The 21,160-nt window shown below is 63.1% G+C and overlaps 1 protein-coding gene across 1 annotated transcript; it reads right to left on the bottom strand.

Moving 5' to 3' along the window:
• Positions 1-5,406: 5,406 nt before the first annotated feature.
• On the bottom strand, positions 5,407-17,991 carry GPR20 (G protein-coupled receptor 20). Its single transcript, XM_069600866.1, has 2 exons — positions 17,907-17,991; positions 5,407-9,471 (listed from the first exon to the last, which is right to left on the bottom strand). The coding sequence occupies exon 2, from the start codon at positions 9,445-9,447 to the stop codon at positions 8,362-8,364; it is 1,086 nt and encodes a 361-aa protein (XP_069456967.1). The 5' UTR covers positions 9,448-9,471; positions 17,907-17,991; the 3' UTR covers positions 5,407-8,361.
• Positions 17,992-21,160: the final 3,169 nt, after the last annotated feature.

The raw sequence follows: 21,160 nt of genomic DNA, 5'->3' as shown, positions 1-21,160 counted from the left end.
AGGTTCTGGAGCCAAGGCAGTGAAGGAGAAAGGGTGCAGGGAAGATGTGGGGGTTCTGGGATAAAGAGTTAGGGTTCAGCGTACCAGGGTCGTTTCCATCTCGCCGGCCCAGCAGAGGCCTGGTATTCGGGGAGACCCGAGGGGCTCTGGGGATGGGTGACAGTCCTGGAGGCGGGAGAATAAAAGGGAATACATGTCCGAGGGAGGGACAGGCCGGCCCTTGTTCCGTGAGGCTCTCCAAGGGTCTTGGCCCTGGGAACCCTGACCCTAGCTTCCTCCAGAGCGCGATGAGGCATGTCAGGAGAGGCTAGTCCACCTGACACCTTGTCTTCAGGAACCCAGGCCCTGAGCCACCCCTGGGGGTTGGGCTGCTCTCCTCAGTGAGCCTGGGAGGGGGCGGCTGCCTGCTCCGAGGGGCCATGGAGTGGATGGGCTGTGGGCAGGTTGGGCTACGGGCAGTGGCACAACCCAGCTGTCGGGCCAGGGCCTAGGGTCACTGCGCTCTGCATCCAGTACAGGGCCTGTCCCCTCTGCCTGGCCAGGCAGAGACTCAGACCCAGGGCACGGTCCCTAGCGTCCGCCTGTCTGTCCATTCCTACTTCCTCCCTGCCTGGCTTTGGGGCTGGTGGCAGCACTGTGATTCGACACGCCCAGTGCTGCTTGTCTGGACAGCCCAGCCCTTGGTCACGATTCTCTTCTGCTCGACTGCCAGGCTGTGTGACTTGGGGCAGCTGTCTGACCCTCTCTGGGCTCATGAGACAGTGAATGAGGTTCTGAACCTGGGGATCGCATATGGCCTTGAGGGGCTTTTAGCTTCCCTGGATCACACGCTGGAGGAGGAGGCAGGGTCTCAGGGGAGCCCCAGCTGCCCACAGATGCCAGCGTTCCCATGTGTCGTGGAGTCGTTGGCCTTGTTCCAAGCCCACCGAGAGGGGCTGGCTCACTGTCTGCTCCTTCCCGTCCCTGACTGCCCCACCCAGCCTCTTCCCTGGCTGGAATGAGGGGCTGCCTTGAATAGTTGAAGGGGTCAGGGGCTTCCTGGGGCAGTGTCACTCTTCTCCCCGGGGGATAAGGGAGCTGTAGCTCCTCCAGGCAGCCTTCCAGGATTGCCCTGCAAGGATCAGATGGCAGAGGCGATCAGGAGGTCCCGGCGGGCGGCAGCCACCTCGGGTGCCTCTCCCAGGCCAGCAGCGCCACCTGGTGGCCATAGCCCCCCAGACGCCTCCATCCAATGGACCCTCCCAGGGAATCCGCCGAAGGGGCTGGGGCCAAGCCTGGGAGGCCTCCACCGAGATCATCGACAGCTTGGAGAACGCAGGAGTCCTGCCTGCCTGAGGCCAGAATGTCAAAGACAGGGCTTCACGCAGAGGGATGAGAGAGGACGGAGGAGTCTCAGTCCCTGTGACCAGTGTGTGCCTGTGCACATGTGTGTGTGCACACCCACGTGGAAGGGGAGGGCAGGGGTCCTGTGGGAGGGAGGCCCTCAGGTCACACCTGGCACAGGAAGGCAGGGGACGCTGTGAAGGAACGGAGGGAAATGAGTGGGTGTGCTGGGGTCTCCCTCAGGGAGGCCCCATTTCCTTCGTTGGCTCGGTTGGTGCTCTGCTTAGTCACTCAGGCGTGCCCGACTCTTTGCGACCCCATGGACTGCAGCCCGCCAGCCTCCTCGGTCCAGGGGGTTCTCCAGGCAAGAACACTGGAGTGGGTTGCCATGCCCTCCTGCAGGGGACCTTCCCAACCCAGGGATGGAACGCAGGTCTTCTGCATTGCAGGCAGATTCTTTACTGAGTCACCAGGGAAGCCCAAGAAGGTCTTCATTATTTCTTTTCCCAAGAAGGTGAAAGTGAAAGTCGCTCAGTCATGTCTGACTCCTGCGACCCCATGGACTTTACTGTCCATGGAATTCTTGAGGCCAGAATACTGGGATGGGTAGCCTTTCCCTTCTCCAGGGGATCTTCCCGACCCAGGGATCGAACCCAAGGCTCCTGCATTGCAGGCGAATTCTTTACCAGCTGAGCCAGAAGGGAAGCCCTTGGCTCCGTTTAATCACTAATTATTGACTGCTGAGTACTGTGGGAAGAGATACATACATATTACACACACACAATGCACATTCACACTTACATGTGTGTATTTAGACAAAAATATGGACACAGCACACGTATACACTCACACAGATACACTCATACGTGCATACAGACACAACAGTGCACACACATGTACATAGACACACAATGGACACACACACAAGTACACATGTTTACATAAGCAAAACATGTGGACGCAACACATACATTTACACAGGTGCACACACACAGACACCCAACAGCACACACATAGTACACACACACACACGTACACATAGACAAAACAGAAGGGTGCAACATGCATTCACACAGATACACACATCCAGACACACATAGACACACGATAACGCACACACACATATTACACACACACGCACACACCCTTTGGCAGAAGGGAAGGAAACTGAGGCGCGTGGACACTGTGTCTTGCCCGTGGCTGGAGAGGCCGGTGTGGCCGAGCGGCCTGACGCAGGTGGGTCACCATGTTACCCCTGCCCTGGGGTTGGGCTGTGGCACCAACTCCATCAGCCTCAGGCATTAAGGTCCCAGAAGCTGTGCCCCACGGGTTTGCTCTGGAGAAATGGTGGAGCGGGGTTCAGAACCCTGGACTGCACCCCGAGCACTAGAACCTGACCCTCAGTCCCCAGCAGGCCACTGGGAGCGGTGCCCATGGGGGTGGGTGGGCTGGGCAGACCCTCGCAGGCCCCAGAACTCCTCCACAAAGCAGGTCCCCAGGCCGCAGGTCGCCAGGCCCTGGGGTACACAGGTGCATTTCACCCCCCATGGCCTCTGGGTGTGCACACCGAGGTCACGCCTCACCCCTACTTCCATCTGGACCCCCATCAGGAGCCCCCACTCTGCCATGGGGTGCCCCTGGTGGGTGACTGGGGATCCTAGGTCTCATGAGGTCACCTCTCTGCCCAAGACTGGGCTCCGAGAAGCTGAGGGGCTACAGGGCGGGGCGAGCAGAGCCTCAGGCTGGTTCAGAGGCATGGAGCATTTCCCACTTCAGTCCTCGCTGACCTGGGAGCTGAGGGTCTAACACCCCGGGCGCTGTTCGTTCTGAGTTCCAGATGACAGACGAGGCAACTGGGGCCCAGAGTGGGCAAGGGGACCTGGAGGGACCCCTAGGCCTTGTCTCAAGCCTGGTGAGAGCTGTCTCTGGTCTCAGCTCAGGGGACACCTGTGGTCTGGGGAGCAGGCCCCTGTTATGGGGGGCAGAGCCGAGGCTTGGAGGAGTCCCAGAGTCACCAGACTCGCGGGTGAGTTGGGCTGCGATGAGCGTGTGCGGTTCCAGTGCATCGGCTTCTGTCCACACACTCCCTGGGCGTCAGTTTCTTCATCTGTGATGTGGGGCTGAAAGGCCCTGGCCCTGCCAACCTGTCGGGCACTTGATGTTTGAAAACTTTCCCAACACCCCAACCTCAGCAGAGGCCCACCTCGGAGAGCTGGAAGCCAGGCCGGCCAGGTGAGGACCAGGAGGGAAGAACCTTGAGCATCTCCTCCTCCAAGAAGCCCTCCAGGCTGCATCTACTTGGCTGGTCCCATGTGGTGTGGTAGGGGGCTCTGAGCTCCCACCAGGCTGCAGGCTCCCTTGGGCCCTATGAAGTGCAGAGTGTGGGCATCATCTGGGGAACCAGGATGAAACAGGGGTGGGAGAGTTCAGTTCCTGAGGGCTCAGCAAGGGACTAAGGGTGCTGGTGGGCAGGCAGCCACTCTGGAGGGCGCAGCTGGGCCCTGTGGTCTGTCCTGCAGTGGGATGGGTGCTGGCCCTGGGGCCCTGGGGGAGGGACCCATAAGGAGGACCGTCGGGGTTTGTCCTGGGCAGACTGGCAGGGCAGTGGGCCTGCGGAGACTGAGGCCTGGAAAAGAACAGGTGCCCCAGGGAGGCTGTGAGCGAGCCCCATGCCCTCCTCCTGCCAGTGGAGTCGGTGGGAGCGGGGGTGATGGGCAGCCCAGGGAGACAGCAGGGCCCGAGGCTGGTGGCAGGGAAGGGGGCGCATTTCCTCAGGTCTGCCCAGCCCCTGAGCACAGGGAGCCCTCCCGCAGCACCGGGGCGCCCTCCTGTTTGCTGGCATCCCGCTGATGGGGCCCACCTCCCTGGCCCACAGCTTTCCTGGCTCCTCCCAGGGCTTCAGGAGGTGGTGGGGGCCCTGGCCCCGGGGTCACGCAGGTCTGGGTGGGGCGTTCTAGCTCCGTTTTTAAGGCGGCATTGTGTAGCCTCGGATTGCCCCCACTCCATCATCCAGCCTCAGTTTTCTCCTCTGCAAACTGGGAACACAGACCCCTGGGGCATGGGGCCTGCCCCAGCGGGTGGGACGGTGTTGGGGGGTGACCAGCCCCATGGGTGTCTTCAGCTCATTCAGAGGTCCCCCTCACAGCCACGGCTGCCTGAGGTCCCCTGCCTGGGGCTTGAGGAGGGGAGGGCAGCGGGGGCGGGTGGACACTGAGCCTCCGGAGGGACTGGGGGTGGGGTGGGGGCGGGGGTGGTGAGGACTGGGTGTAAGCCAGGACATCGGTGGGACACCCATTTCTGCAGGCCCCCCCCCCGCCTCTGCTCAAGCATCAGAGGCCTCCAGGAAGCCGGGGCGGGCGCCCGGGGACATTTCCTGCTATTAATGGAGCTTAATCTAAACAGGCCCTAATATTTACCTCTAGACGCCTCCGGCCTCCGAGGGTGCCAGACAGCGAGAGTGATGACCCCCACCCAGGCAGTGCCCTCCTCACCCTCGCTTCCTGGGCTGCGTGTGAGCCTGGAGCTCACGTTCGAGCCCCCTCCTGGACACCTGGAGCCTCAGTTTCCCTCTCCGGGAGATGGGGGTGAACACTCAGGCTTCGTGGAGGTTCGGAGGCGCTTGCTTCGTAAATCCGCTCTGGGAGCGGCACCACAGTCCCTCCCTCATTGTTGACCCGCCGACCCCTCCCCTCCCCTGCCCTCGTGCCTTCAGGGATCTGGTTGGATGCTGTGGACAGTCTGGCTAACCTGCCCAGGTCTATGTTCTCTCCCTGGGCAGGCAGAGCGGGGGCCAAGGTGGAGTGAGGACGCTCACCCTGCTGGTCTGTGTGTGCCAGGGTGGCACACAGCTACTGCCCCACACGCTGCCCACACTGTACCACCTGTATCCCCTCCGACCCTCACCCTTTAGAGAGGCTCTGGCACCTGCCCCCAGCAGCGATGGCAAAACCTCGACCCCATCACCACCACCACCCAGCCACAGGATAGTGAGCAATGCTAGGGGGTACGCGGGGGGCCCCACCTGGCTCAGTGCCTCTCGGCGACCCCTGCCTGCCAGCCAGGGCGCTGAGTCAAGGGCACAGATTTGAATAAACAGTTTTAATTCAGGATGAGGAAGCCTCGTCGAGGAGACTGTTTACATCAGATATAAATACACAGGCCACCTCACGTCACTTGGGCTTCTCAGAAATCTGGGAAGGGAGGCCATGTAGAGGATGGTGCGGAGGCTTCACACCCCAGCCCTCGTGGGAACAAGTCTGGCCTCTGGAGGCGCCTGGGGCCTGTGTCCCTGTGGAGGACGCTGCAGTGGGAGGGAGCCAGCCATCAGGAGGAGGGAGCAAGTGTCTGAGGAAGTGGTAGGGGCTCAGACAAAGTTGTGTGTGGTGAACCTCTCGCCCCCAGCCCCCTGCCCGCCAGATGCAAGGCCAAGGAGGGGGAGAAGTGGAGAGTGGGGAAAACTGAGGCCAGTGAGCGAGGGTTCTGCACGATGCCATCAGACTACTCTTAGGGTGGTGGAAGGCTCAGCCGGGGCCCTGGCCTCCTGCGTCCCCATGGTCTTCCAGTCCCCGAGGAGCCCAGGCCGGACGGTGGGATTTCACATGTGGGACAAGGGGAGGGGGGCTTGGCCAAGCCCAATCTGGATCCCAGTTCTTCCTTGGGCTCTTACCTCCACATGTGGTGGGGATTAGTGAGACAGCGCGTGTGAAGCGGGGTGGGACAGACCTGGGACCCAGCAGGTGCCCAATCAGTGTTTGCCGAGAGGCCCCCTCCTCCTAGAGGCGGGGATTGTCCCAGAAGAATTGCAACCCCTCCACCCCCAAGCACAAAAGTCACCTAGTGTCAGCCATTCACTCTCTAGTATGAATTAAAGTGAGAACCTGGCATTGATCTGGACTCTGACCGTGGAGGAAAGGCCACAGGTGGTGCTGGGCTGGGACAAGCACTGGGCACGGACCTTCCCTCCTCTGTGTGACTGCCCAGAGGCCAGCTCGCAGGCCTGGGAGAGTAAAGCTGTCGGAGCCTCCCTGCCTGAGCCCACCGTTAGTGCCGCTCCCTGGGGCCAGCATCACTGTCACCACGGGCTTCGCGGGACAGACAGCCCACTCCTGTGTCCTCCTTTCCCGAGAGCCAGGCCCCTTCTGTGCCCCGTGCAGCCCTGGAACCTGGGGCGTCAGGGGCCCGCTCTGAGCTGGGAGGTGGGGGGAGGCTCCACACTGTGCCCGGCACCCAGGAAGGGCCAAGGATGTTGGTGCTAATGCTGACCACCATGCCCCTTTGCTTTGTGAGCATCTGCGCCCAGCATCCCTACCACCCCACTGAGCAAGCCCTGGACTCCCTCAGGCTCCAGCACCCCCACCCTAGCCTTCCCACAAGGTCTGAGGTCACAGGCCCTGACCCCGCGGGGCTCCAGCTGATTGTACTGGCCGCGCAGTCTGGCCTGAGTACTCACTCTATAACCCTGGAAAGGTCCTTTCCCTCCCATCTGATATATGGGGATACAAATTGTCCTCCTGCCTCCTACCCAGGCTCGCACCAGGGCCTTGATCTTGGGGGACAGGGGACTCTGCCTGGAGCCACCGATCCTGTAGGACTTTGCAGGCAAGGGACAAATCTGGGGCCAAATTCCATCTCACCTGTTTCAGTGGTGGCCACGTGTGAGGGTGGAGCCTGGTGGCTAGAGGTGCCTGGGAAGCCCAGAGCTCCTCTCTCAAAACAGGCATCCTCCCCTGAAACAGCAGTCTAGAGAGGGCTCATGGGAGCTTGAACACTCAACAGAAGGCACGTGGGGGCGATCCTGGAGTCCAGCTCAGAGGAGGTGACCAGTCCTTCTCAGGAAAGGTAGGGGCTTCCCAGGTGGCATTAGTGGCAAAGAACCCTCCTGGCAATGCAGGAGACTTAAGAGACACTGGGCCAGGAAGAACTCCCGGAGGAGGGCATGGTCACACCAGTATTCTTGCCTGGAGAGTCCCTTGGACAGAAGAGCCTGGGGGGCTACAGTTCACGGAGTTGCAAACAGTCGGAGACAACTGAGGTGACTTAGCACGCATGCATGCAGGAAAGGCAGGGAGGCATGATGAGCCAGACAAGAGGGAGAACAGGGCTCTGTGCGTGGCCAGATGTGGCCGTAGGCCAGCAGGCCTGTGTTCAAGTCTGTCTTTGACCTTGGTCTCGCATCCACAGGATGGGGCTGGGAGTCTACTGCCCTCCTGGGCCAGCAGGCAGGGTCTTCCGAGATGGTCCCTGGAGCAGGGGTGGGGGGCGCTTTGGGAAGATGTGAGCTGTGTCCATGGGGCAGGCACGGGGGCGCTGGAGGAGGTGGGGCTGGCTTTTGATTCTGCCTTGCCCACCGCCCAGCCAGGGCACCTGCGTGTGCCACTCAGCTCCTCCCCTGGCGTGGGGTAGAGAACAGTGTCTCCTTTGTAGGGTGCAAGTGTTAGCCCAGATAGCACGGTGCTCACAGCGGAGCGCCCCATGGGGTCGGCCTGTCTTTCTGAGTGACTCACGGGTGCCTCAAGTGGGCCCTGCAGAGGTGAACCCCTCTCGTCTGCTCACGTGACACTTGCGTCCCCTTCTCTTCTGTTCTAGCTCTCTGCCTCTGTGGGGCAGGGAGATGATGGGGGAGAGGTGGGGAGGGGACCTCTTTAGGTCACCTTTTAAACCCTCTTTGAAATTCCTAATACCTTAAAAGTCTCTGTCCCTGTTTTGCAGGAACCCTTTCCGGGGGTAGAATGATCCAAGTGGGAAGCCAGCTCCTGGCTACCCCTCTGGGTCTTCAGTGGACACAACATATACCCTAGGGATGGCAAATAATAAGCATTCAGTCCGCCACGTCCTCTCTAGAGCCCGTGGCAGACATTGCCAGTCAATCATAGCACAGTGGCCGTTGACCCTATGTCCAGGAAGGGCACTGGGCAGCCATCACTAATCGATCAAGGTGAACCCAATCTGCCACTCTAGTAGAGCAGATACCTGTACTGTCTCTGACCTGGCCTGCCCAGCCCGGTCCCGACATTTGGCCCCCTTGCAGCGTCCTGCTGACTAAGCGTCGGGCCTGTTAGGCAGGGCCTGCGTGACGGCTCGAGCTCTGTCCCCGAGGATGTGATGGTGGGCTGAGCTCTTGGAGCTCTTGTGCACGCTGACCATGTCGCAGCCGTTGGGCTCGCACTCTGCTCCACGCCGGCCACACAGGCCGTGGACGGTGGTCTGGAAGCTGCTGGTGACGAAGCAGTAGACGATGGGGTCCATGCAGCTGTTGAGGCTGCTGAGGGTCACAGCCACATGATAGGCCACGAGGCTGGCGCGGCGCGGCACGCCGGGCCACAGAGCCACGGCCACCTGGCGAGCGTGGAAGGGCGTGAAGCACACGAGGAAGATGACCAGCACGGTGAGCAGCAGCTGCATGGCCCGCACGCGGCGCTGGCGGCCCTGGCGCAGCAGGCCGGGCCGCGATAGCGCGCACACGATGCGGCCGGTGAACACGCTGATGACCAGCAGCGGCAGCAGGAACTCCAGGACAGTCAGCGCGAAGATGCGGCAGCAGGGGCCGCCGGCGCTCGTCACGCCCAGCACGGACAGGGTCACGGCGCCAGCGGCCAGCCACACGAAGGCACACACGGCCCTGGCGCAGGCCGGCTGGCGCCAGCGGCGGGAGCCGCCGGGCCGCACGATGGCCAGGTAGCGATCCACGCAGATGCAGCTGAGGAAGAGGATGGAGCAGTGCATGTTGAGAAAGTAGCCGAAGACGTGCGGCAGCGCGCAGCGCAGGCAGCCGCGGGCGCCGTAGAAGACGGCGAAGCGCGTGGGCAGGGACAGGCCCACCAGCAGGTCGGTCACCACCAGGTTGATGGTATAGACGACCGACGGCGTCTTGGCCTGGGTGCGGCAGCCGAAGACATAGAGTGCCAGCCCGTTGAGCACCATCCCTGCCAGGAAGATGACGCCGTGCACTGCCATCAGCGCCAGCCACAGGCCCGGGAAGGTGGCGTGCAGCTGCTCGTCCAGCTGGGCAAACCGGTGGAACAGGGGCATCTCCGGCAGGCTGACGTTGGTCCACGCCGCCGCCGGTGCCGCTGTGGCGTTGGGGGCCGCCCCAGCTGAGGGCCCCGTGGGAGCCATGGAGGGCATGATGGTGGCCAGCGCTCCCCCGGCCTGGAAGGAAGGAGACCGGGTTACCCTGGGGTTATTGGAGCCCTGCTCGGAGGCTGGACCCCACCTGGCTCGGCTGCCCACCCAGCACCCCGACACTTCTGTCGTCGTACCTCTCCCTGGCCTGGCCCTGGCACTTGCCAGCGTGGAGCTTTAGCCGCATGCTAATGCTCTGAACCTGCTCCTCGCTGTCGCGGGAGATGAAAAGCCTTGCAAGACTGTCACCAGGACTGAGACAAGACAAAGGCGGCCAGTGTGGCAACAGGTAAGATGAAGGCCAAGTGTGTGCTGTGTGAGCCTTGTCTCCAGACCAGTTCTTCCCTCACTCGCTGTGCAACTTTAGCTAAGTCACTTAACCTCTCTGTGTCTCACGGTGAGTCCCCAGTCTGTATCACTGGGACTGCAGAGCTGCTGGGAGGATTAACTGAGCACAGCAGGGCTCAGTGCGTCACTGAGTGAGTGAAAGTCGCTCAGTCGTGTCTGACTCTCTGGGATCCCACAGGCTATAGCCTGCCAGGCTCCTCCATCCATGGGATACTCCAGGCAAGAATACTAGAGTGGGTTGCCGTTCCCTTCTCCAGCGGATCTTCCCGGCCCAGGATCGAACCCAGGTGTCTCGCATTGCAGGCGGATTCTTTACTGTCTGCGCCACCAGGGAAGCAGAGCATCACACTAGTGGGTACCAAACAAAGCAAAGTTCTGCCCGGCGAGAGCTGTGCCCACGGCCAGCCCAGCCCCAAGTCCCCACGCCCGTGCATCCCGGCCCCTGTCCTCCAGGCCACCCAACCGTTCTCACCTCCTCCACGGCTGGCACCAGGTCAGTGCCCTGGGTGAGGGTCCTCATATGGGTCTTTTGCCCAAGGGCCTGGGATTGAGGGGGCTGAGAGTCAGCCCCTGGCCACCCCGCTTTCTTTCCAGCCTGGAGATACGGCCACCTTTGCTGTCTCGGAGACTCACATGGGGTGGCTCACTGCAGCTGGAGCCTGGAGCCGGGTCCCAGCAGCAGCAGCAGCAGGGCGTGAGTTAAATAAACGCCGCAATCCCAGCCTGCTGGCCTAGACTCGGGCTTGGGGGTGGGTGGGGGGCTGCAGCCGCCCACTCTGTTTATGTTCCTGCTGAGCTGTTTAACTTGCTGAGATTTATTCCTTTGTTTATAAATGAAGGGTTAACAGGCTCTCACCCCAACCCTGGACTGGCTGATCCTCCAAATAAGGACATTTCTGGCTTTTTCAGGAGAAAGGAGAAGGCTTTGGGGAGAAACAGGGAGGAGAGGGGGACACGGGGGAGGTCCCTGGTAGAGTGTTCCTCCCCAGCTGTAGGGGGAGGGAAGATGCCCCTAGTCGTGGTGACCAAGGGAAGCGAGGCGTCTGCGTGAACAGCCCGCCCGCTGCCCACTCCCCTGGCTGGCTACTGCCCCTCCTCGGGCAGCAGGCTCCTTCTGGCAGCTTTCATCCAGCAGAAGTCCAGCCTGCTGGGGGACTGGGGACCGAAAGCCCAGTCCGGAGCGGGTGGGCAGGGCAGGGAAGCACTTGCTAGCCAAGGCTCAGGTCCCAACCCAGCCTAGAGGGAGGCCCTGGCAGGGCAGGCCACCTTTATCCTCCACTCAGAGAAGTGGCGCCAGCTGAACCTCCGCCTCTGGGACCCTGGCCCTGGGCATGTGCTGACCCTTGGAGGCGGCTAGGAAGAGTCCGATGCTGCCCAGGACTGTGGCTGGCCCCTCGGGTCTCCTCTGGCACGAGTGGACCCAGGCCTCCACTCACGGGGTGCTCTGGGAGAACTGTCCTCTGCCTGGGGTCCCCAGCCCCCGGCACACAGGGCCCTTGGATGTGTTGGCCCATTGGCAGGCAGTTCAGGGAGCTGGGGAGTGAGAAGGATGTCTGGGGCAGGGAGAGACTCTGTAGGCATGAGTGGGCAGCGAGGGGATGTCACGAGGCTGGGCCGTGGGGCTGCGGGCCTCATCCCCAGGACACTGGGGCTCCAGGACCCCAGGAAGAAGAGCAGTGCCTCCAACGTGTCCCTCCACTCCTGTGAAAAATCAGAAGCCCTGCCAAGACCCAGGGGAGTGCGGAGCTGGCCCGGACACGCGGCAGACTGATTTTTGACTTCCCTTCCACGTGCTTTCAGTTCACTAATGTGTCTGCACGGGGTCTGCGTCCGTGTCATGGTCCGAGACAGATAAACATCACAGGATGTTTCCTCTGGGAGACAGTCACAGGATGACGCCGGCCCCGGGGAGCCCGCCCTCCCGGGACAGTCCCCAGGGACAGGCTCGCACGCGGGCCAGCAGCTCGCTGAAGGCTGCGGGCCTGGGCGGCGGGCCCGGGGCTGCAGGCCCGGGACTGCGGAAGCAGGCAGGTGAGGATGGGGGGCGTCCGTCAAGCGCACGCTGATGCATAGGTGCGAGAGTCTGAGCAGCATTTGGGCCCCACCTCGGGCGCAGACCCTGCTCACACACGGAGCTCTGTCCTGCAACACCAGGAATCTGCGAATCTGTCGGTGCAACCCGGGTTGTGGCCGCAGCCTGGGCTGTTGGCCCTGGCTTCCTACACCCTCAGCTCTTCCCCTTTGCCTGCTGCTGAGTCTGCCTGTCTCTGTGTGATCAGACCCCCACTGTGCCAGCCCACTGACCCACCTCAGCACGCACCTCTCACGGCGAGAACACGCAGTGACCACTCCCTGGGGCACCTACTGGGCATCTCTTTTGCTTTGCAAGATGAGGAACTTGAACGGTGAGACCCTGGACCCTGTGGCGGTGGACCGGCTGTGGCCCCATGAACCCATGGCCTGGGGCCCTCCCCGGTCTGGGGCTGGGAAGGGGCCGGGCTGGGAGTGTCTGGGCTAAGCAGCCTCTGCCCCACCTGGTCTCAGGGAGGACACTCCATCTCTGCGCCCCTGGTCTCCACTGCCTCTGCTCCCCGTACTCCTTGAGGTGCCACGGGACGGGCCCCCACCCCCTGAATCCACTTTGGTCAATTGAGTCTTTTCGGCGGACCCCCGAGCCCTGAGCCGAGCGCCCCCCGCACCCCCAGAGGCTCAGCATCAGCCTCGCCCCGCCGCAACCCACGCTCCTGCCAGCCCTCCAGGCTCGGGCCGCCTCACTCTCTCTCCACCGTGGCCCCTCACCCCTCTGTCCACACCTGGCATGCGATGTCACAGCTAGTGCTAGACAGCTGAGGGTGGGCAGGGGCTGGGTGGGCATTGCAGGGGATATATGAAAAGTGACAGTACTCAGCAGGGGGCAGGAGGAGAAGGGGGCGACAGAGGATGAGACAGTTGGATGGCATCACTGACTCAATGCACGTGAGTTTGAGCAAACTCCAGGAGATAGTGAAGGACAGGGAAGCCTGGTGTGCTGCAGTCCACAAGTCTGCAAAGAGTCGGGCGCAACAGAGCAACTGAACAAGAAGAGTAACCAGTGGAGGAGGTGCGGGCTGGGGGCCGGTCCCCACTCACCCTCGGTTGCCCCGGTGTTGCTTGACCTCTCTGAGCCTCCGCCTCCCTGCCTACAGTGATGTAGCCGCAGCACCTTCTTTCTGCAGCTTCCAAGTGGGTGCGTGGCATCTGTGGACGCCAGTGGTGGTACCTCCTCACCCACTGGCTCCTGGCCTCCTCTACTCATGCAGAGGAAACCGAGGCTGAACACTGCGAAGAGCCTGGGTGCTCAGATACAGCTTAGAGGGAGGCAGGCTCCTGGCCAGAGGCGACCTTGCGGGGTCGCCCTGCAGGGGTTCTCTCCGAGCCTTGGTCTCTTCTCTTGTGACATGGGGACTGAAACGGTTGCATTACGCTGCCTCTCGGGGCTGTTGTGGGCCTTCGCTGAGACTGAGCCCCTGGTGCAGGTGTGGAGGGGTGGGGCAGGGAGCAGGTGGGGTGCTCTGCTCCCCCTCTCCCTCTGGGGAAGCGTGGGGGGGGGTGAAGGTTTTCTTGTCCTCCCTGATACGCCCCTACCCTCAGGCATCTGGCCACAACTAGCCTACAGAGATGTGGCTGCGGAGGCAGGGGTCCTCCCTGGGAAAAGCCTGAGGTTCTGAGCAAAGCTAGGGGAACCCTACCCCTGTTTCCTTGCACCTCAACCAAAAGAGGACACCTCAGGCACCCCTCAACCTCCGTGCCCTTCCCACGCCGCCCCGTCTCCCACCCCTGCAGTTTTCCTGACACTTCCAGGGCCTCCTCCAGGCCCCAGCTCCTCAGGAAGACTTCTCTCTCCTCCTCGGCCTGCTCTCCTGGGTGTTCTTCCCTGGCTCCCTCCAGCCCAGGACTGCCCCACTGTCCTGACTGCAAGCAATTCAGGTGGGCTGGTTCCTCCAGCGCCCAGGACGGCCGGGCACAGAGCAGCATCCATCTTTCTCTCTGGCTGAGTGAACCCCTGCGGGAGTCCTCAGGGCCAGCAGGACGAGGCCCCTTTCTCACCCAGGCTGTTCGGGGCCCTCCCTGCCTGGCCGAGCCCCTTTGGAGCCCACTCAGCGTCCCAGCGCCTGAACTGGCTTCTGCCCTCAGCTCCACCTTCACTACCGTCAGTCGTCCCAGCTGAGCAGGGTTAACACCTCTTCCAGGAAGCCCACCCAGCGCCCCCTGACAGTCGGGCCCGAGGATCCCTGTCATTCTCCCTCCCCCGGGCCCTTGGCGCACATCAGTGGTATTTGGTTCAAGTCCCAGAGCCTCAGTCCTGGTGACTGTGATTCTGGGATTGGTGTTTTAAATGGACAGGTGAGCATCCAACAGATGGCGTCGTCAGGACAGCTGGGGGTGCTGGGTGGATACACAGCTTCAGGTGCCCTTGCATGGAAGATGCCTAGTGACGACAGCGGCCGTGCTGGAGACCCCTGGCCTCCCACCTGAATGGCGGTCCACCTGGGCCTGCCTGCCCATTTTGGGGAGAGGCCCAGGTCACCCCAGGTTCTCAGGGCACAGCTCCTCAGAGCCTTTGTGAAGCTCCCAGGGAATAAGCATCTTTTCCTAAGTTACCTGACCCTGCCCCTCCTGGGGCTCCCTTTCTATCCAGCCTGACCGTCACCCCAAGTGCCCACGCCCAGGGCACCGACGGAGGGCCGTGCCCGCTGCTGCCCCTCACAGCTTTTGCGTCTTTGTTGTGTGTCCAGAAACACAGGCCAAGACCCAGAGTCTCAGGGTGCCAGTAACTGCCCAGAAACCGTGAAGGGGGCCTGAGCCACTCTGACCTCCCACCAGTGTCCCAGGGGGTATTCATCCTGACCCATCTCGGTTTCTCTCGAATCCATGCTGCTGGACCTGTGTGTCCTCTAGCTGCCCAGCTGCCTAGCGGATGCCAAGCCCATAGCCTGGCTGCCTCCCATCCTGCTGCATACGGGACCAGGGCAGCCAGGGGCCCTGGCCTCGGCCCCAGGCAATAGGTAGCTGCCTGGGCGTGTGCCCCACGATCCCGTGTCTTTCCTGCAGCGCCCACACCTGGAGCCAGGAGGCGCGGTGTGGAGGACAGGCCCAGCCTTCCCCACCAAGGTGCCTGGAACATCAGCTATGGGCCAGTCGCCGTCAGACACTCTGCACCCACACGGCAGTCCTGGGTTTTATAGACAAGGACGTGGGGGCCCAGAGAGATGAGTGTCACGCCCTAGGACACACAGCGTGAAACTGATGGAGAGGGAAATCAAAGCCAGGTCCACTGGCTCCCGGCCCAGCAGGAGTGGGATGAGAGTGGGGTGGGCGTCTCTGGACCTGGGGTCCATGAGCAATCGGATTCTGGGTACACGGAGTACCTGGACATGCCTGTGCCCTCGACGGGGTGACCCTCACAACCTCCCAAGGCCAAAATAGCCCTTACTGGAGGAACCACCTGCCTGTTTATTTTGCTGATTATTCTTGGTTTCATGGCATCTGCTTGAGAACATGGCCTGCTGTTTTTGGCTAGTCTGAGCATCTGCTGCTTCCATCCAGGGACGGCTGGGCCCTTACTGAGGCCCCAAGGGGGCCAGACTAGCTCTGGGTTGTCTAGAAGGTCCCAGGGGGCACTAGCTGGAACCAAGGCCCTCGTCCTGGTCAGCGCTCCCTCCGCCCAGCTCAGGGACAGGGTTACCTGGGGTGGCTGGGCGCTGGGCACCCGGCTCCAGCACGCCTGACTCAGCCTCACACCTCACCGTCTGGGAGCCCTTGGCTGAGGTCTTGGCCCTAATGGAAATGCAAGTTTCTCTGGGCCAGGCGGCCCCAGGCATCGCCACTCGTGGGGGTCCTGCTGCATGTCAGACAGCCCTCCCTGCCACCCTGGTTCACCCCTCACTTCATCCTGATGCTGAAAGAGGTGTAGCACCTGCCTGTCTCCCCCAGGCCAGCCTCCCTGGGGTGGTGGGACAGGATCTGCGGCTGCACCCGCCTGGCCTCTGCCTAATCTCTCGACCTGGCATACCACCTCTGCCTGTCTCACCTGCTGAAGGCTCCTGGCACCCACAACCCCCTCCTGGGCTCCCGACACCCCTCTACTAGGGCAAAGCCGTAACCCCACAGTTCATGGGTTGTCTCTGAGACGACCCTTTCCAGGGTCTCACAACTCTTGCCAAGGTGCCCCCATGTTGGTGTGGCTGGCCTCAGTTTGCCTGTTGGGAAACTGAGGTACAGAGAGGTTAGGTGGCCCATCTGGGCTTGCCCAGCTGGGTGTGGAGGGGCTGGGCTTTGAACTCTGCCCTGCGCCTGCTGCATGCCACCGGAGGCTCCCCAGGGCCCACTGTGCCAGGGGCTCCGAGGTTCAGGGTTCTGGGCTCTGGCAGCTTGCCCCAGGCCACACAGCTCAGTGGCAAGATCAGGGGAACTGTGAGAAACACACGTTTCAGAGGATTCAGGCCTGGCCTTGAACCTGGTGCTGGGGGCCCGGAGGACCTCAGGCAGATCTGGTTCCAGCTTATGGAGCTAACAGCCAGGGGCAGGGTGGGGGGAGGAGGCTAGAGAGTGGCTGGGGGGACCACTTTGGCTGGTCAGGAACAGGAAGGGCCTCAGGAGGACCTGGGGAGGCAGCACTCTGAGTGGTGGGATGAGAACAGCAGGTGCAAAGGCCCTGAGGTGGGAGCAGGCTCCTGTGCTCAGGGCTCCACGGAGGGGGTGCTGAGAGCAGGCAGGCAGAGCAGGCTCGGCATCCCCCAGCGTGCTTCAGGCCCCAGTGCCACCTCCTCTGGAAGGTCCTCCTGGACCACCCAGCCACCTGCACACCTTCATCTTCCACCTGCTTTCTTTCCTGTGCAACCCTCTCATCACCCGACTGCTTCAAATTTATTTGTTTCTTGCCTTTCCCCTACTGGACCGGCAGTGCCGTGAGGGCCAGGGCCTGGGCTGTGGCTTAAGAAACCAGCGGATGATTTGAGAGCCCCATTGGGCTCTTCAAGCCTCAGTTTCCTCATCTGTAAGATGGGCATGCACAACTCATCGCATCAGGCCATCGCGGACAGGCTCCCAGCAGGTGCTCAGGACACTTTGGGTTCCCTCCCCCACACATCAGGCCTTGGAAACAGCAGCCTCTGCTGTTCCCGAGGCTCAGTGAGAGGCGGTCACTTGTCCACGGCCACGCAGCCATGAGGGCTCAGGGTGTCCTGGCAACCCTCTGGCTGAGAGTGAGTATATATTGGCAGAAGAATATGGGGGCCGCCAGGCAGCCTCAGCCGCCCATCCGAGGGCCGTGCGCGCCGCCACCAGCCCAGTCCCTTTGGTTCCCAGTGCTGCCCTGGGATGCACAGCTGCTCCTTGTCCGCCCTGCCCAGTGCCCTGGCCACGGGCCAGTTCCCAACCGGCCCTCCCCCCTCGGGACCCTGTTTCTGCTGCCTTCTCAGGGCAGGCACAGCCGGCGAGCCAGGCAGGGGCAGTGCCAGCTGCAAGGTCCACGCTGGGGGCTGGGTGGGCCCCAGGCCTCAGTTTCTCCAGCCCTCTGAGGGGAGGGCAGGGCCAGGCTGGGCCTAGGACCTGCGCTGCGGGGTGGCGGGGGTGTGCCCTGCGTGGAGCCTGTCCCCACAGATCCCTCAAGCTCAGCCCTGCCCCAGCAGGGGGACCGCGGTGGCCATGGTCCCAGGGCTCGTCCAGTGCCTCTGGGGTTCCCCGACCCCTTCCTTGGCCCAGCCCCTGGGGCCACCCAGACGGGGAAATCGAGGCTCCCAGTAGATGTCCACGAGAGCGCTGAGGCAAGGAAGGAAGGAAGTCCAGAGGAGGGACTTGAACCCCGCGGCTCCGAGGGGCTCAGGGCAGCAGGCCCTCACCCAGCCTGGTCTGCTGCAGCACCTTCACCTTCGCCCTCAGTTTTCCCGTCTGTACAATGGCTCTCTGCAGGGCAGGACCTCAAAGCCCCTTGCCAGCTCTGAGCTCTCTCCCTCCCAGTCTTGCTCCGCAGCTGCCCCACTGCCTCCCTGCCTGCCTGGGGCGTGAGGACCCTTCACTGACCACCTCATCTCATCTCAGGGAGGGGAGGCCCCGCCTGCCTGAGGGGGACTCACCGCACCGTCTCCGGCTGGCAGAGAAGCTGGCCTCTCGCTGCAGCTCCACGGGCCACTTACTCCAGGCTGTGCAGACCGACCGCGCCTTCCTGGGGCCTGACGTCATGCCCCGCTCGGGGCTCCTTTTGGGCAAGGCGGCAGCGGGGGCGGGGCGGGGTGGGGCGGGCTGCCTCCCCGCCCCCGCCAGCCCCCTGAGGAGCCTGGTCCCAGGGCCCTGGGGGAGGGAGCTTCGGGCCAGACAGGGGAGGAGACTGAGGCAGAGGGCAGCGCGGCGGCTGCACCCCCTGGAAGGGCAGGGAGGGCAGCAGCAGCCCTGGCTCTCTGCCCCCGGTGTCCGGCCCGGGGAGCACAGCTGGCACCCACAGGTGCCGCGTGTGCTGTGGCGGGGCTCACACAGACGGCTTTTCTGTTTGAGGGACAGGGGCAGGGCTGTGCCCCCGGCCACCCGGCCACACCGCGCAGGTCTGCCTCTGCCTTCTCCCCAGCGCCGTCTGTTCTTCTGACCAAGGGTTCCGACACTCGCTGTCCGGGTCTCTGTGTGTCCACGTGCGTGTGTTCCGGGGGTGAATGTGGCTTCATGGGGGCACACGCATGCCTGGGTGTGTCCGTGTGGCCGGCACCAGCCTGGGGCCGTGTGTACCTTGGTTCAACCTCTGCGGGTGCTGCAGAGATGCAGGGTCGGGGTGTGTGAAAGTCCCGAGTGTGCTGAGGGCCAGGGGGCGGAGCGGCCTGCTCTGGGAGGGGCCTCCCCTGGACAGATGCCCTGAGCTGGGGGCCAGGCTGGGGTCAGGCTTTCAGGGTCAAGGTCAGGAAGGGCTCAGGGCCAAGTCTGTGACATGCTGAGCGCCTCCTCTGGCCTCCTGTCCCCTACCCACCCAGACCCCTTGGCTAAACACCCACTGAGCTGGCTGTGGGCAGGGTGCTGGGCTCACAGGCCTGGGACTGGCTCTGGTCCCCGCACTCTGCTTCTGGTGGGGGACGCGCTGCAGTGCACCAGCGGCAGGGGCCTGCTGTGGTCAGGAGGGCAGCACCGCGCTGGCAGAGGCAGGGGTAAACACGGGAGGTGGACAGTCTGGGTAGGCAGAGGAAGGGGAGGCCCTCAGGCTGCAGGACCTGCCTGCCAGGGTCCCTGTGAGTGGAGGGCCGGGTGAGCCATGAAGCTGGGAGTGAGCGGAGGACTTCCACACTGGGTCACGGCTGCCCCTCTGCGGACCAGAATGGGGCACTTGACTCCGAGGGCAGCGGGGAGCTCTGGAAGATTCTGGGAGAGGGTGGTCCTTGGAGCAGTTTCCCTGCCACCCTCAATCAGGCGCCCCACTAAAGCAGGGCTGAGCCCGCAGAGCACCATGGTCTCCTTAGAACACAGTCACGTCTGCCTCAGAAGGGGAAACTGAGGCCCAGAGGGAGGCGGGAGCCCCTGGCCCATCCAAGTCCCTTGCCCAGGGGTCGGTGCTGGCTCCTGGCTGGCAAGGCAGGGGCAGCCTGGGTCTGGCTGGGGCAGTGTGGACGCAGGGTTGTTTCTGTGTGGAAGCAGAGGGGCGGGCACCCTGGAGCCAGCCAGGCTGTGGGGGGTGCGGGGGGGCTGAGCCATCCAAGGGGCAGATTTTATGAGCTGGAGATGGCCGACTGCTGCTGAGTCACCAGCCAGGCTGGCCGGGGCTCGTGCCCGCGCTGAGGGTGGCGGGGCTACCTCGGGCCCAGGAAGGCTGCTTCCCCACGAAACCTCAGGGAGGGTCTCTGAGAGGAGTGAACGCTGTGGATGGCCGGGGCGCACCCTTTACTTCAGGGAGCTCTCCACTGTAGGACCCAGGGGTTCTGGGTTGGGGGTGCCAGAGCCCTCGAAGCTTGGGGTGACCCCCCTGAGGCCCTCAGTGGAGGTGAGTACACAGGGACGATCTCACCCTTGTTACCTCCTGGCTCAAGGCCAGGCTGTCTGTGTCTGGGGTCAGAGGTCACGTGTCGGCTGGGTCAGGGGTCGAGACCCCTTCTGGTGGATGGGATGGGAACAGTTTCATGTGTGACTGCCCCTCGAAGTCCAACCTAGTGAAGAGACCCACCCCCGAGCCCGGAGAAGCCCCCTTACCCTTGCGGCTGGACCATAAACTTCTGCAACGGTGTCTTAGGGCTTATGACCCCCAGGGACCCGCTGCTCTGGGGGATGAGGTCGCAGAAGCAGTTGAGCAGGGGTGGGGGGGTAGGCCGGGACACAGGGAGACAGCCAGGCCTCAGCTGTCAGCACCCTGGGGCCTGCCGCGCCAGACCGCACCTCTGTTCCCTCAGCCCGGGCCACGGGAGGACCTGCGGGAGGACCCGCGGGAGGACCTGGGGGTGGGGCCAGGGTGCCTGCGGGGAGGGGGGCAGGCCAGCTGGGCAGGGGTGATCCCGAGAAGACGGAGGGCGGCTGGGGCTGGGTGGGTGGGCCTTCCTTAGAGGTCGAGGGCCGCACACCCCCTCCTGTGCTCCGGACTCCTGGGCAGGGCCCAGCATCCACAGGGGAGGCCTATGTGGGGCGCTGGGGGTGCTGTGTCTGGGTTGGAGATCCTTGGGCAGCCCTGGCTTTAAGCCCGATCGGACCCCTCACTTTGGGCTCTGACCTTTGGTGTCCCCGACTAGGTGGAGACACTCAGGCCTGTGAAAGGCCCCAGGCCAGGTCCCTCTCCTCTCAGGAAGCACCCCCTCCTGCCGCCACATGTGGGATGCGGGTGGGGACGCCCCAGGCCCACAGCTGCCAGTGGGGAGCTGGAGAAACCCGGGCGGGCTCTCGGTGGGTGACAGGGGTGAGGAGGGGGTGTCTGAGATGCCCCACTCCCCCCAGCCCGTGTCCTAAGCAGAGCAGGGCTTCTGGGGACATGGGAAAGGGTGGGAGGGGGTCTGTCTGGGGCTGGAGCTCCGTTCCTTCCCCCACGGCCTCCTCGGGACACTTGGCCCAGCTGGAAGGGGCTCTGGTGGGGCTGGTGCAGGTGTGAGCCCCAGTCCATGGCAGCCTGGGGACGAGTCGGGGGGCCCTGCCCGTCCCCCGTTAAGTCCCTTGCACCGTGATACAGCACATGCCAGCAGTCACCGCATTGACCCACTGCTGGATCATGACTGGAGGCTTGAAGACAGGTCTAGGGGGTCAGTCACTCAAGCAACGGTGATGGCGCCCAACCGTAGCAGCTGCTGTGTATCTAGAACTTCCAAAGTGCCAGCACGGGTGGAGCACTTCTGTGTTCCCCAACCCCTCCTTGAGGAACCCTTGTCACATCCTTGTCTGA

The sequence above is a fragment of the Ovis canadensis genome, chromosome 9 (assembly GCF_042477335.2).
Source record: "Ovis canadensis isolate MfBH-ARS-UI-01 breed Bighorn chromosome 9, ARS-UI_OviCan_v2, whole genome shotgun sequence".
In the NCBI taxonomy this organism is placed as follows: domain Eukaryota; kingdom Metazoa; phylum Chordata; class Mammalia; order Artiodactyla; family Bovidae; genus Ovis; species Ovis canadensis.
The sequence above is the reverse complement of the archived record's forward strand: the minus strand, read 5'-3'. Positions and strand labels throughout refer to the sequence as shown.